The sequence below is a fragment of the Delphinapterus leucas genome, chromosome 12 (assembly GCF_059928025.1).
Source record: "Delphinapterus leucas isolate spDelLeu-1000000601 "Yukka" chromosome 12, BTC_Dleu_Yukka2, whole genome shotgun sequence".
NCBI lineage: Eukaryota > Metazoa > Chordata > Mammalia > Artiodactyla > Monodontidae > Delphinapterus > Delphinapterus leucas.
The window spans coordinates 88,900,434-88,915,008 of record NC_143140.1 but is presented as its reverse complement, the minus strand read 5'-3'; the positions used below and the strand labels follow the sequence as shown (position 1 = coordinate 88,915,008).

The 14,575-nt window shown below is 49.6% G+C and overlaps 1 protein-coding gene across 1 annotated transcript in view; it reads right to left on the bottom strand.

Annotated features, from left to right (window-relative positions):
- Positions 1 to 14,391, bottom strand: part of SLC22A1 (solute carrier family 22 member 1) — a 34,944-nt gene extending 20,553 nt beyond the window's left edge. Inside the window, exons 1-3 of the mRNA XM_022560675.3 lie at positions 11,862 to 14,391; positions 6,912 to 7,015; positions 1,562 to 1,716 (exon numbers count right to left, since the gene is read on the bottom strand). Of these exons, the coding sequence (XP_022416383.1) occupies positions 1,562 to 1,716; positions 6,912 to 7,015; positions 11,862 to 12,272 (670 nt within the window). The 5' untranslated portion in view covers positions 12,273 to 14,391. The remainder of the gene's footprint in view (positions 1 to 1,561; positions 1,717 to 6,911; positions 7,016 to 11,861) is intronic.
- Between the last annotated feature and the right edge of the window lie 184 nt (positions 14,392 to 14,575).

Here is a 14,575-nt window from a genome sequence, read left to right as displayed (position 1 = left end):
ACGCGATCCCACGTCTATTAAAGGCTCACTGTGCTGCTGCCTGTAGGTGCCACGGGGAGACCACCGTGGAGGTGAGGTGACGCTGGTGTCTGGGAGCCGTGGAGACAGCAGAGGAGTGAGATGATGGGGTTCCGGAGGGATTTTGAAAGTAAAGGGGACAACAGGGCTGGGGAGGGGGGCACAGGTGGGACAGACTGGGGGATGGGGGAGCACAGTCTCCTGGGTCCTGCCACGTTGAGGGGTCGGGGAGCAGAGGAGGAGTCAATACAGGGGACTGCGCAGGAGCCGCGCGCACAGGACCAGGGGGTGTGTGGCCCACAGCAAGCGGGGACAGCCGCGGGAAGAAAGAGGCCAGGAGTAGCTGTCGCTCCACCGCGGGTAAATGGGGTTCCCGGTGGGTCTCCCTTTCTCTCTAGCCTTTGAGCTCCTTGAGGGAGGACGGGGGCCTTATCTCTCTTGGCACCCCATCTCGCCCCCTGCCTGCCAAATGGCAGCAGGTGCGCGCGCTGCAGGGAGGAGTCTGGGGCGGGCATCCCTCTAGGCTACACCTGGGGCACTTCATCTACCTCACAGCCTTGTCATTCCCATGCGGAGGATCCTGAGGCACGGAGAGGTTATGGAACTTGTCTGTAAGACCACACAGCCGGTCAGTGTAGATTTGACCTTAAAATTAATCCTCTTCACCATGGGCCAAGTAGTGCACGTTCGGCATATAGGTGGCTGGGCTCTCACTAAGTATGTGCTGAACTCACTACACGTAACCAGCGTGTTCATGGTTTCTCAAGGGAGGAATATGATTTTTCTTGGCTCTAGTGAACTATTTCTCAGGATGCCAAGCCATAGGACTTCGTTTTCAGAGATGGCAAGACATGGCAGAAATGTGGATTATCCTCACTGCTGTCTGATGTGCCCAAAAACCGGCTGAGGGGAGCACAGATGGTTCTTATACTACCTTCTTCTAAGGAAGTATTTTTCATTTTCTATTCTTACCCTTCAGAGAAAATTTGAAAAAAAAAATAGTATATAGAATTACATTGCTTTGCACTTCATTTTTAAAAATCATTATGTTTATCTCTTCTTTTACTTCCTCTATGTCTTCTCTCCTAACTGTTTAGTGTCCTTCAAACCAGTTGAGTTTGTTGTATTTACTTTGAAAGATGCTGGTTCTTTCATATTTAAAATGTTAAAATACTCTCCCACCTGTCTCCCCTTCCTGCACACCCCCATCGTTGTAACCACATCACATGTGATCTTCTTTTCCCAAACGGATTAGTTGATAGGAAACACTGATTTATTAAAGTGGTTACATAAGTGTCTCTCAAACAAAAAGAAAGAGAGCGTGCAAGAGAGAGAGAGAAGGACGCCATCCTGACAGCATGCCCAGCCCTAGTCACGCAGACAACAAATACAGCTAGAATGACCACACTTTCTCTAGACCCTGCAAACATCCTCTTTCCCAAAAAAACCCACCTCCACCTTTGGCTTCATCCCATTCTACCCCACTACCTGACTTCCGTGGCTCCTTAAAGTGTGTGGAAACCTCGGGCCAGCGCATGCTTACTCAAGGTGTAGCCAGCCGTCCAGCTGCCCTTGCTGACCAGCCCCTGCCCCAGGCGGAAGAGGAGCAGGGACGTGTAGTCTGGAGCAACGGCCGTCAGGACGCCCAAGATGGCGCTGATGAGGGTGGTGGCCAAGAGGCATACTTTACGGCCAAACCTTCAGAGGCAAGGAGACAGCGAGGTGAGGTGAGTATTGAGTATTCACAGGGACGATGGAACAGCAAGTGTCTCTCGTGGGAGACAAGACAGTTTTTCTGAGGGACCATGCAGTCCGTTGATCACTGCCCCTCCTCAAAGCCTGAACTGGTCCATCCTCAGTGAACAGCGACCAGCGGCTCTTGCGGGGTTCATTAAGCCACTCTGAAGAGGAATCCTGAGCGCTCTCAGCAACATGGCATCTCAGCCAAGGATGAGTGGCCTCCCTCACTGACTCTCCTACTTCTCAGACTCATCTCCTCTCATTACCTTTGTATTTAACAGACTGTATTATTATTAACAGGGTGCACCAGAAACCAGGCTTTTCCCCCACATAGTTAGTCTTCTCGATGGTCATACTAGCTTTTCTGGGAAAACCTCCAGTTCTAATAGTATAAATATTTTTTAATAAATTTATTTATTTTTGGCTGCGTTGGGTCTTCGTTGCTGCGTGTGGGCTTTTTCTAGGTGCTGTGAGCGAGGGCTACTCTTTGTTGCAGTGTGTGGGCGTCACATTGCAGTGGCTTCTCTTGTTGTGGAGCACGGGCTCTAGAGCACAGGCTCAGTAGTTGTGGCGCACAGGCTTAGTTGCTCCGCGGCATGTGGGATCTTCCCAGACCAGGGTTCAAACCCATGTCCCCTGTATTGGCAGGTGGATTCTTAATCACTGCACCATCAGGAAAGCCCCTAATAGGATAACTATTGAAAAGCGTTTTTCCCTTCCTTTTTCATGAATAAAATGGGCAAATTATTTGCTAAAACTTCATCCCATAATTGTGCTTTATTGATTTGATCTTTCAAATCTTATCCCACATTCTCTGGCAGTAAGGCAAGGAAGGAAGGGACCAACCTCTTATGTGGTTACATTGAACTTGCCCACACCCAGGATCTCTCCCCACCAGGCCCAGCAAGCCCTCTGCCTTTCCCTGTCATCCTCCTTCCTGGCTTCCAGCATGTCTACTTCATTTATATACTCCATGTCTTCTTGCCTCAAACTTCTATATAGAGACACTTCTTGTCTGAAGCCCACATCTTCTTACCCAAGAATGTTCAGACATAATAGTACCAGCATCCGTTTTCTCCTGTGTCTCCTCCCAAAGGCAGCCTCACCCACTGCACTTGGGTCCAGCCCTTGACTGAGCCCCTTTGGTTCCTTGCTCTCTCCATGATATTGTTCTCATCTTCCTGGACCCTTCACCTCTCCACTTCCCCATTTCCTTCACAGCCATCTTGTTTTAAAGAGTCATCTACGCAATGATCTAAAACCTATGGGATGCAGCAAAAACAGTTTTAAGAGGGGAGTTTATAGTGATACAAGCCTACCTCAGGAAACAAGAAAAATCTCAAATAAACAACCTAACCTTACACCTAAAGGAACTAGAAAAAGAAGAACAGATAAAACCCAAGTTAGTAGAAGGAAAGAAATTATAAAGATCAGAGCAGAAATAAGTGTAATAGAGACTAAGAAAACAATAGAAAAAGTCAATGAAACTAAGAGCAGGTTCTTTGAAAAGATAAACAAAATTGATAAATCTTTAGCCAGACTCATCAAGAAAAAGAGACAGAGGGCTCAAATTAATAAAATCAGAAATGAAAAAGAAGTTACAACTGATACCACAGAAATACAAAGGATCATAAGAGATTACTATGAATCATTATACACCAATAAAATGAACAACCTGGAAGAAATGGATAAACTTCTAGAAATATACAAGCTCTCAAGGCTGAATCAGGAAGAAATAGAAAATATGAACAGACCAATTACCAGTAATGAAATGGACTCAGTAATTTTTTTAAAAATTTCCCAACAAACAAAAACCCAGGACCAGACAGCTTCACAGGTGAATTCTACCAAACGTTTAAAGAAGAGTTAACACCTATCCTGTTCAAACTATTCCAGAAAATTGAAGAGAAAGGAATGCTTCCAAGCTCATTCTAAGAGGCCAGCATCACCCTGATACTGAAATCAGTCAAAGACACCATAAAAAGAGAAAATTACAGGCCAATATCACTGATGAACATAGATGCAAAAGTTTTCAACAAAATATTAGTAAACCAAATACAACAATATATTAAAAAAAAATCATACACCATGATCAAGCAGGATTTATCTCAGGGATACAAGGATGGTTCCATATCTGCAAATCAATCAATGTGATACACCACATTAACAAATTGAAGAATAAAAACCATATGATAATCTCAATAGTTACAGAAAAGGCTTTTGACAAAATTCAACCTCCATTTATAATGGAGAACTCTCCAGAAAGTAAGCATAGAGGGAACATACCTCAACATAATAAAGGCCATATATGACAAACACACAGCCAACATCATACTCAGTGGTGAAAAGCTGAAAGAAATTCCTCTAAGATCAGGAACAAGACAAGGATATCTACTCTCACCATTTTTACTCAACATGATATTGGAAGTCCTAGCCACAGCAATCAGACAAAAAAAGAAAGAAAGAAAAGAGAAAGAAAGAAAGGAAGGAAGGAAAGAAGGAAGAAAGAAAGAAAGAAAAGAAAGAAGAAAGGAATCCAACAGAAGAAGTAAAACAGTCACTGCAGAAGACATACTATATGTAGAAAATCCTAAAGATGCCGCCAAAAAGACTATTAGAACTAATCAATGAATTCAGCAGCTACAGGCTACAAAATTAATATACAGAAATCTGTTGCATTTTTATACAGTAATGACAAACTATCAGAAAGAGAAATTAAGGAAACAATCCCATTTACAGTTGCATCAAAAAAAATAAAATACCTAGGAATAAATCTAACCAAGGAAGTAAAAGATGTGTACTCAGAAAACTACAAGACATTGATGAAAACATTGAAGACAATACAAAAAAATGGAAAGATATACTGTGCTCATGGATTGGAAGAATACTTCATTCAAGGCAATCTACAGATTCAATACAGTGTATTGAATTCAATACAATACAATACCATAGAATACCAATAACATTTTTCATGTAAGTAGAACAAATAATTCTAAAATTTGTATGGAAACACAAAAGACTCCAAATAGCCAAAACCATCTTGAGAAAGAAGAACAAAGCTGGAGGTATCAGGCTCCCTGATTTCAAAATATACTACAAAGCCACTGTAATCAAAACACTATGGTACTGGCACAAAAACAGGCACATAGATCAGTGGAACAGAATAGAGAGCCCAGAAATAAGCCCACACTTATATGTCAATTAGTCTATGAAAAAGGGGACAAGAATATACAACAAGAAAAAGACAGCCTCCTCAATAACTGATGGTGGGAAAACTGGACAGCTACATGCAAAAGAATCAGACTAGACTACTTTCTCACACTATATACAAAAATAAACTCAAAATGAATTAAAGACTTAAATGTAAGACCTGAAACTACAAAACTCCTGGAAGCAAACATAGGCAGTAGGCTCTTTGACATCAGTCTTAGCAATATTTCTTGGATATGTCTCCTCAGGCAAGGAAAACAAAAGCAAAAACAAACAAATGGTACTCCATCAAACTAAAAAGCTTTTGCACAGCAAAAGAAACTATCAACAAAATGAAAAGGCTGTCTACAGAATGGAAGAAGATATTTGCAAACAATATATCTGATAAGAGGTTAATATCCAAAATATATAAAGAGCTCATACAACTCAATATCAAAAAAACAAACAACCAGATTTTAAAATGGTCAGAGGATCTGAATAGACATTGTTCCAATGAAGACATACAGATGGCCAACAAACACATGAAGAGATGCTCAACATCACTAACCATCAGGGAAATGCAAATCAAAACTACAAGATATCACCTCACACCTATCAGAATGGCTATTATCAAAAAGACAATAAATAACAAGTGTTGACAAGGATGTGGAGAAAAGGGAACCTTAGTACACTGTTGGTGGGAATGTAAATTGATGCAGCCACTATGGAAAACAGTGTGGAGTTTCTTCCAAAAATTTAAAATGGAACTACCATACAATCCAACAGTTCCACATCTGGGTATTTTTCCAAAGAAAATAAAAAAACTAATTCAAAAAGGTATCTGCACCTCTATGTTTATGGCAGCATTATTTACAATAGCCAATATATGGAAGCAACCTAAGTGTCCGTCAATCGATGAATGAATAAAGATTTGCTGTGTGTGTGTGTGTGTATATACATTATATATATATATATAAAATAATGCAATATTACTCAGCCCTAGAAAAGAATAAATTTGTGACAACATAGATGGACGTAGAGGGTATTATGTTAAGTGAAAGTAGTCAGACAGAGAAAGACATATACCATGTGATCTCACTCATATGTGGAATTTAAGAAACAAAACAAATATATATTTTTTAAACTCATACATGAAAATTATCTACTCCTGGAAATAAATAAATAAATGCTAAAAATATTCTAATCTATTGTGACTGAAAAATTCACTCCAACTTCTTCCCACATGTTAACGTGAAATTAACATGCTTTAAGGAAATACTGGGGGGGGGGTGTGGGGAAGAGTCATCCACACACAAAAATCCACTCTCTCATCTCTCACTTACCTTCAACCTTCCACTGACACTGCCATTGCCCGCCAACTTCTACATGTGGATCTTCTCTCCATATGCCCTCTCCTAGCTTATCTCAGACATGGTTTATAGCTTTAAATACCAATTGCCGGTGACAAATCCCAAGTATGTAACTCTAGCCCAAACCTCATAATCCAGCTGCCTACTTGGCACCTCTTCTCTGTCTCACAGGCTACTCTGAACACATCTCCAATCTTACCACTTCCAAGACAGAACTCTTGCTTTGCTCCCACCCGCTTCACCCCAAAAAGCAGCAACCGAGGCTGTTCCTAACCCGTTCTGTCCCATCTCAAAAAATGGCCCCGCCCGCCTCCACCCATCTGCTAGACGCATAAACAGTGGCTTTGTCCCCCTTCCTCTCAGCCGCACACCCCAGCTATACACTCTGCGTGCAGTTTCAACCTCTGAAATCAATCCTAAATCCCCACCTGCCTCCGTCCTGCTGCCCCACAAACTCCAAAGCACTCACTGCCATGTCTTGTCTCCCTCAACTTCTGCAAAGATTCCCACTGGCCACATTCTCCCGCCATTGGCCCCTAAAGTCCATTCTCTCCACGGTGTTGATGTTGTTTAGTCGGATCGGCCTTTACGTACCTGTCTGCAATGTAGCCGGCGCCCAGAGAGCCCAGGAAGAAGCCCACATTCACACAGGACTGAAAGAGGTCCACCTTCCAAGAGTCATCGCACACCAGGTTAAACTGCGGGTCACACCGCGGTCGGAGGGGCCGAAAACACAAGACCGTTTGTAAGTCAGACTACACCTTCCATCCTCCCTCCAGACACCGTAAACGTACAACACAAAATGTGGGATCCCCCAGGTGCTTCACACCTTTTTCTCTTTACCACATTTTCATAAGACAAATTCAAGGTTTCTGGTGAATCTCAGTCAATGTCATTATATGCCTAATATCTTTATCGTGGCTTTACCCTCAATATACACTAAAGAGGCTGTTGTCAAGTGCCACTGACAGTTACCAAAAGACAGCATGGTCAAAAGGGAAGGTTTCTAAAGGAAATACAGCAAAGTAATTATCCAAAGACATAAATGTGGTAAAATAAATGTTTTCCAGAGTTGGTCAAGGCCCTTAATTAAGTGCATATTAATTATATGTTTAATTATGTAAATTCTACCAGTAATTATGTAAATTGGTCATGACTGATGGAGCTGAGTGTCAACACGAGAATCGCTGTGCAAAGACACACAGTCCCGGCGGTGGGAGCTTCTAGGGAGCAGCCTGTGTGCTACAGTGTGCAGGGAGTGGGGTGGGGGGGACCCAGGGGTGGCAGGAGACTCGGAGGGAGGGATTGAGGGGGAAAGACCTAGGCAGAGGCAGGAGCGGGTCCCCTGGGGAAGGACACTGGTGTGTGTGGGGTTCCGTCCATGCCTGGCACATGCGTGGTGATGCCCACACGCCTGGGCAAGCTGGGAGGCCCGAGTGCAGGAGCATCACCGCTTAGAGCTCAGAGGTGCAGAAAGCAGGACGGCGCCCCAGCGACGCGAGAGGGGCTGGGGGGTAGCAGCCGGGGCCCTCACCTCCCCATTCCTGGCACAGCACCAGCTGGGTGGTGTCCAGGGACACTTTGGATTCATGGTTCCGCCCCACCAGGTGACACAGTGGGGTGTGATGCAGGGAGGTCACTTAGCAACTTTGGGCCTTAGTCTCCCAGTTTCCCAGTCTGATAGGTGTGTGGTGCCCATCCTGTCACCATCACAGAGCTAGTGCAGGCACTGCAGGGACAAATCATGTGCAAATGGTTTGGTAGATAATAAACCATTTAACTTTTTCCGTGGAGGCTTTGTTACCCACCACCTTTAAAAATCTAAAGTTGCCTACACGAGCCATGCCCTTTTCCTGGTCCCGGGGATCCATCATGAGCACTGTTAAAAATAAAACACAGGTAAAACTCCTTGCTACCACTGGACTTTCAGAAACTAATACTGAGCTCGCGCTACCATCTGTCTCATGCCCAGAGCCCGCTGTCTGCTCGCAAGAGTATCTCAGATCTGAGAGACAGGATGAGATACCAGTCACTCCCATTCTCTGCCGGTCCAGGTGTTTATTCCCTTTAAAATTCAGCTGAAAACACGCCCTCGCCAGGAAGCTCCTCCTGCAGATCTTTGGCTTTCCTGCTCCCTGGTCCCTGTCAGCAGAATGCGGGGGAGGCCACTCCTGGGTGTTATCTAGCTGTCCCAGGTCTGCACCTGCAGCGCCTCTTTGCAGCCTCCGCCCACTCCGCCCAAGACGACTTTCTGTGCATTCTAGATTTCACCAAAGCCGCAGGGCACCGTTTTTTTTGCCCTGGGTTTGTTCTACTCTTTGCAGTCAGCATCTTTGTAAGATGTCCCTGCCACCCTTCCTGAAATGCCCTGGGTGCCATCCTTCCCCGGGGATGTGCAGAAGCCAGAGTGTTCACGGAGCGCAAGGAAGGGGCACCCGGCCTTCCCTGCTAACCCCGCCTTCCCTGAGGACTCTGCCCCCAGCTGCGCTGAGGATCTCGGTCTGCAGGCACCTGCAAGGCTCGGGAGCCTGCCTGGCCCTGTGCTCCCAAACCCTGCCACTGCCCCCAGACACTTTTGTGCCACCAGGAAGACAAGCCTGGCCCCTGGGGAAAGCCTGGGGCTGCACAGGGGGAGTGCAGGATGGGGTGCCCTAGGCCGGGTCACCGTCCCTGCTGGGATTTCACTGGGACCAGGCCGTGTGGTGGGAATACAACCTATAGAGCAGTATAGTATTCACCAAGCTCGCCCGAGCACAGAATCACCCAGCGTCCTCGTTAGAATACAGGTTCCCATGGATCCTGTCTCAGCAGATACAAATCGGAATCCAGGTGATCCCTGGGATCAGGCGAGGTTGGAAACGGCACATTCCTGCCCCAGATGGACCCTGACCTCCGCCCTCAGGACGAGGGGGGGAGCGGAGCCGGGTATTCAAACAGGTCTCCTCATTGTCCTCCCTTAAGCCAGTTCCAATGTCCAAGGCAAGGCCAAGTTAAAGATTATCTCTGCAGAAATGAACAACAAAGGTGAATTCTCCCCAAATTAAGCTTCAGCTTTGGATGAGAAGAGGGGGCAAAAGGGGTTTTGAGGCAGTGGGAAGGGAGAGTTAGAGGGAAGCCCACTCCTTCCGGGAGAAATTGTGCTCCCGCTGCTGACCTCAAGGCCCGCGCTCTCATGGCCCTTCATCGCCTCCAGCCGGGCCCCACCGGCCCTCACACTCCACGGGTCCCCAGATGAGCTCTACCCTACGGCCCCTCAGCTCGCCCTCCCAGGCCTCCCCAACGCTGGATCGTAGGGCAACTGGGAGCCCACAGTTGGCCAATCGTTTCTGTGTCCCCTCCTCTCCAAGTCCACGGTCCCGCTCAGGCCACCTCCTGGCCAGGCTCCCAGGCCTGCACAGACTGCCGCTGCCCTGTGTTCCAGCCTCAGTTTTCAGGAGCTCGGTTCCCCTTCCTTCCCAGCCAGAACCCTCTGGCAAATTGGCCCCCAGCCCCTGCCGGGCCTGTGTCCCTTAAATCGGTTCTTCTTTTCATTCCTGTGACAACCATGTTGGTTGACAGTCCCGCCGGGACTCATGTCTCGGCCTCCTCAGGCTCTCCCCGCCTGACGAAGCCCCCAGCCCCACGCCCACCAGCGCCTGGACCATCCCCAAGGTCCAGCGAGGACGGTCTTTGTCCTCTGCCTGACCAGCAAGCTCCCTTGTTTGGCACGAAGCCAGGGTGGCCAGATTTAGAGAAAAAAAAAAATACATGGTGCCCTGTTGAATTGGAATTTCAGATAAACAACTCTTGTTTTAGTATAAGTATGCCCCCTGCAGTGTTTGCATTCTCACCCTTGGTCGTATTTCCAGGTATTGCACGACATTTGTAGCAAATGTCGTGCAATACCTGGGACTTAATTATCCTAAAAAAGTGTTCGTTGTTGACCTGAAATTCAAATTTAACGGGCGTCCTGTATTTTATCTGGTGACGTGTATTTTATCTGGTGATCTGGTAAGGACTCAGTGCTCTGGCCTGAAGGTGAGCTGGCACCACCATTCTCCCCTGGGACTCCTCTACTGGACCCTGGATTCCAATCAATTTAACAGCTCGTTGCTGTCCGAATGTAGCACCGGCTCCCTCTCCCCTGAGCTTTGGCTCACGCTTCCCCGCCCACTCTGTTCCCCCTCCTTGCTGCTCAAAATACCACCCGAGGCTCCATTCAAATGTTACCTCCTAAGGACCTACTGTCTAGCACAGGGAACTATACTCAATATTTTGTAATAATCTTAAAGGAAAAAGAATCTGAAAAAAAATAGATATGTAGGTATGTATACCTGAATCACTTTGCTGTACACCTGAAACTAACACAACATTGTACATTAACTATACTTCAATTTTTAAAAAAATGCCACCTCCTCCTGGAAGACCCCCATGATCAGCTCAGTAGCTAAGATCCCCCTCCTTAGAGCCCACTGGCCCCTCCGCATCTCCCACACATGGTCTGGGATGCCAGTCTTATTCCCACCACTGCCATCTGTCCCTCACTCCCTGGAGACTGCAAACTCCTTAAACCTCATAGGTTTCTTCTCTGTCTCCCTCCTGGCATCACACCCAGTGCCCGAACAGAGGAAAAGCTCGGAATACGTTTACTGAATGAACAGATGGAGGAGTGAGTGGATGAATTCTTGCATCTGATCCTTTCCAAGCAGAGTATACTGCAGACACAGAGAACAATAATTCTCCGTCCTGGTCTGTTTCTAGATTCCCAGTGCCCACGCTTGTCACGGTACAACACTTTCCAAAGGGTCCGTGAAGGAAAAAAAGCCTGGTGCCTTTTTACTAAAATATTTGCAAAGAAAACGCTCAGATAACTCATTAAACTGTGCAGGCAAAGCCTTTGCCGCCATCTCCCTCCCCCGTGGGCCGTCCGTGGGACACCCAGCGTAGCTCGGCTTGTCTGGTCAACACCTTCAGGCTGACCCCTGTGAGGGCAGGGCATTATCATCGCTGGTTTACTGGTGAGGAAACTAAGGCTCAGAGAGGTTGAGTAACCTACTCAGTTTCGCTCAGCCAATCCGGGGCATGGCTGGGATTCTGTCTGACTCCAGGGCAGCTTCCACCCAGCTCAGAGGCCAGTGTGTTTAGCTGTCACGTGTCCATGGCTCTTGAATGCAGCGGGCGGGTGGGGGGGGGGGGGCGGCGCTTCACAATTCTAATAGTGGGGAAACTAACCCCAGGTGAATTCTGCAGGCCTGCCGAGGAGCCAGTGGGGCAGAGAGAAGAGAAGCCCCGGTCTCCCCAGAGACCCGTGTCCAAACAACCCAGCTCAGCCCGGCTCTCGATGGTCTCTCCTCAGTTTCTTCCTTTAACACCCAGAGTCTGTGCAGGATTAAACAAGAGAAGAACCCCGAGTGCCCAGCCTGGAGCCTGCTGATGCTAGAGTTCAGTGAACACAGCCCCGCTCCCTCTTTCCTGCCGTGAAGCTTAACCTTGTAGTCTTCGTCATACATTTCCTCCCTGGTCCTGAAACCCACAGGCTCGGCCCAGTGCAGGGCCTGCGCGTACCTCGGTCACGACGGAGGAGCCAGGCGTGTCGTACACCCAGCCGTACCGACAGGGGCCCAGAGGCAGGAGGCTGCTGTTGGCGGCCAGGCCGGCCAGCGGGTCCACGCAGCCGAGGGCGCTCTGGTTCCAGTCCACCTCATAGCGGCGGCACTGGCGGGGGAAGGCCTGGCCCTCGGGCCCGGGGCCCGGCACCGTGTAGTTGAGCTCCTCGGCCAGGCTCCAGCCGCATCGATGGCTCAGCTCGGGCACCCCGGGGCTCCGGCAGCGGTGGTCCGGGGTGAAGGCCAGGAAGACGATGCCCACGTAGATGGGGGCGAAGGCGGCAGAGAGCAGGCATAGGGTCAGGAAGGCTTGCTTCTGGAACCAGCCAAACTCCCCGACCTGCTCCAGAGCGTCATCCATGGTGAGCATGGCTGAAGCACCACCCTCATAGCTCTGACCAGACCTCTTCGGCCGCGGGGCCCAGGGTCAGTGTCTCATGTGGGTTTCTGTGCAATGGGCTGGTCTGAAATCAACTTGCTGTCTAAGCGTAACAGCCCTGGAAGGCAACCAACTGGAAATAATCTTTCACCCTGCGGTACGGGTTTCAGGCAAGGGCGGGAGGATGACGGGCCAAATCGTTTGCTGGGCCAGGGAGTGCCCTGGGCTGAGGGCCTAATTCTGTCGAGTTGGAGTTCACAGAGCAAGAGCAGTGAGCAAGGGCGCCGCGAGCCTCCCCGCGCTCTCTTCCAAAGGGATTACCTTCTTTAAAACTCTTTATCATCTGGATAAACCAAAGACAGCACGTTGGCCGCCAGGCACAGCTACAGGACCTACTACTTGTGATTGGCATCTGATGCAGGGTGGAGTGAGGGTCTGGCTGGGGTGATGGGAGAGCCAAGCCCTCCAGACGGACCCGTCTCCCTACCTCCTTGTCCCAACGTAGGACGACCGTGTTCTCTGGGACCCACGTGGGACTTCACCCAGCTTCACTGCGTCCCCAGGCAGGCTCCCGGCTGCTGGACTGCACCCTGAATCCCCAGGAAAGAGGGCCAATGGGGCCGTCTGGGCACAGACCTCCATGGCCCCGGCCAGAGGTGCTGATAGAAGACCTCAAAGAGCCCCAGGCAGAAAACACCTCCCCCTCCCCCCAGCTCAGCCCAGACCTTCAGGCCACGTCCCTCCCTGTGCACACAGGAGGGACAGATAACAGATGCAGGGGCTGCCCGTGCACCGTCTCGTTCCTGGGACTCTCGCCTCTTCACTCCGTGGACAATGGGAGCTGGCCACCGGCTGGCCTGGTAATACAGCCCACCTCAGGGAACTGCAGCTCTGCAAACCACCCCCCCTCACCTGGACTGAGCGCTCACTGCTGGGGAGGGAAGGAAGAGTGCTGGGGGCAAACCTCCCCAAGGCAGGGCCTCGGCAGGCCCAGGCCAGGTGCCCGAGTTAGATAATAGAAACTATATCTTGGTCTCCCCTCACCCGCCCTGTTCCTGGCATGGGGCCCCTGAAACCCTTGACATTTCCTAGCCATAGGAGTGTCTTCCGCTCAGCGAGGTGGCCCCAGGTGTGCTCCTGGATGGCTCCTGGCCACAGGAAAGACCAAGCCGTGGTTAGAGACTTGGAACTTTCAGCCCTGCCCCCATTCTCTTGAGCGGGGAGAAGGGCTGAAACTGGGGTTCGTGCTGACGACGTGGTGAAGTGTCCATTAGAATCTCAGTAGCCAGGGTTCGGAGCGAACACACCCACACACCCCAGCCCCACGGGGACAGCAACTCCTGCACTGGGAGCCTCCCCGACCTCGCCTGTGTATCTCCTCTTCCGGCTGTCCTCTGATCCTTCACCACATCCTCTAATAAACTGGTGAACAAATCAATGTCTCCCTGTCTTCTCTGAGCCGCTCTAGCAAATCACTTGAATCCAAAGGGGGAAGAGGTCATGGGACCCTGATTTACGGCTAAGTCGGACAGAAGTGTGGGTAACCTGGGCATCTAACAGTGATTGGCATCTGAGGGGCAGGGGCAGTGTCATGGGTCCGAGCCCTTAACCTGCGGGGTCTCTCCAGGTAGATGGCGTCAGAATTGGGCTACACTGTGGGACACTCCGCTGGTATTGCAGAGAAGTGTTTGGTGTGAGGCAAACACCCCACATTTGGTGACCAAAAGTGAAGTGTCCTGTGTGAGGAGTGAAGGGGACTCCCGGGAGAAGGGAGAGCTGGGTTCTCCCTGCACTGGAGGAAGCGACTGGGTTTTTCGAACACAACCAGCCCCAAATGCACGGGCTCCCCTGACATGAGTCCTTGGCTTGGGAAGCAGCCAGGGTGCGATCCTGCCCCCAACACAACCTGGGGAGGAAGCGGGACCCTCCCTGCCCCCGCCTCCCCGGCCGGACCAACACCACTGCCCACTTTTCTCCGGGGAGAGAGCACCCTCCGGCTCTCCGTGGCCTGGGAGCTCTGTTTTCCTCTTGGACCGGAGAGCAGGGAGGCCATCCCCTTGCCCTGCATCACTCCCTCCCCCGGTCTCCCAGCCCCTGGTCCAGGCTCACATCGGGGTGGCCGGGTCCTCCTGGGCTCAGATCGCAGGGGGCAGAAGCGACCAAGGCCCGTGGGTAAGCACCAGCTGGGAAAAGCCGGTGCCACCGTCCTCACTGGCCTCTCGGGTGACGGCCAGGCTCCTCGCTGATCTTGATATTTATGTGATCTTGCGAGAACCCTCGAGTTACCCACGTGT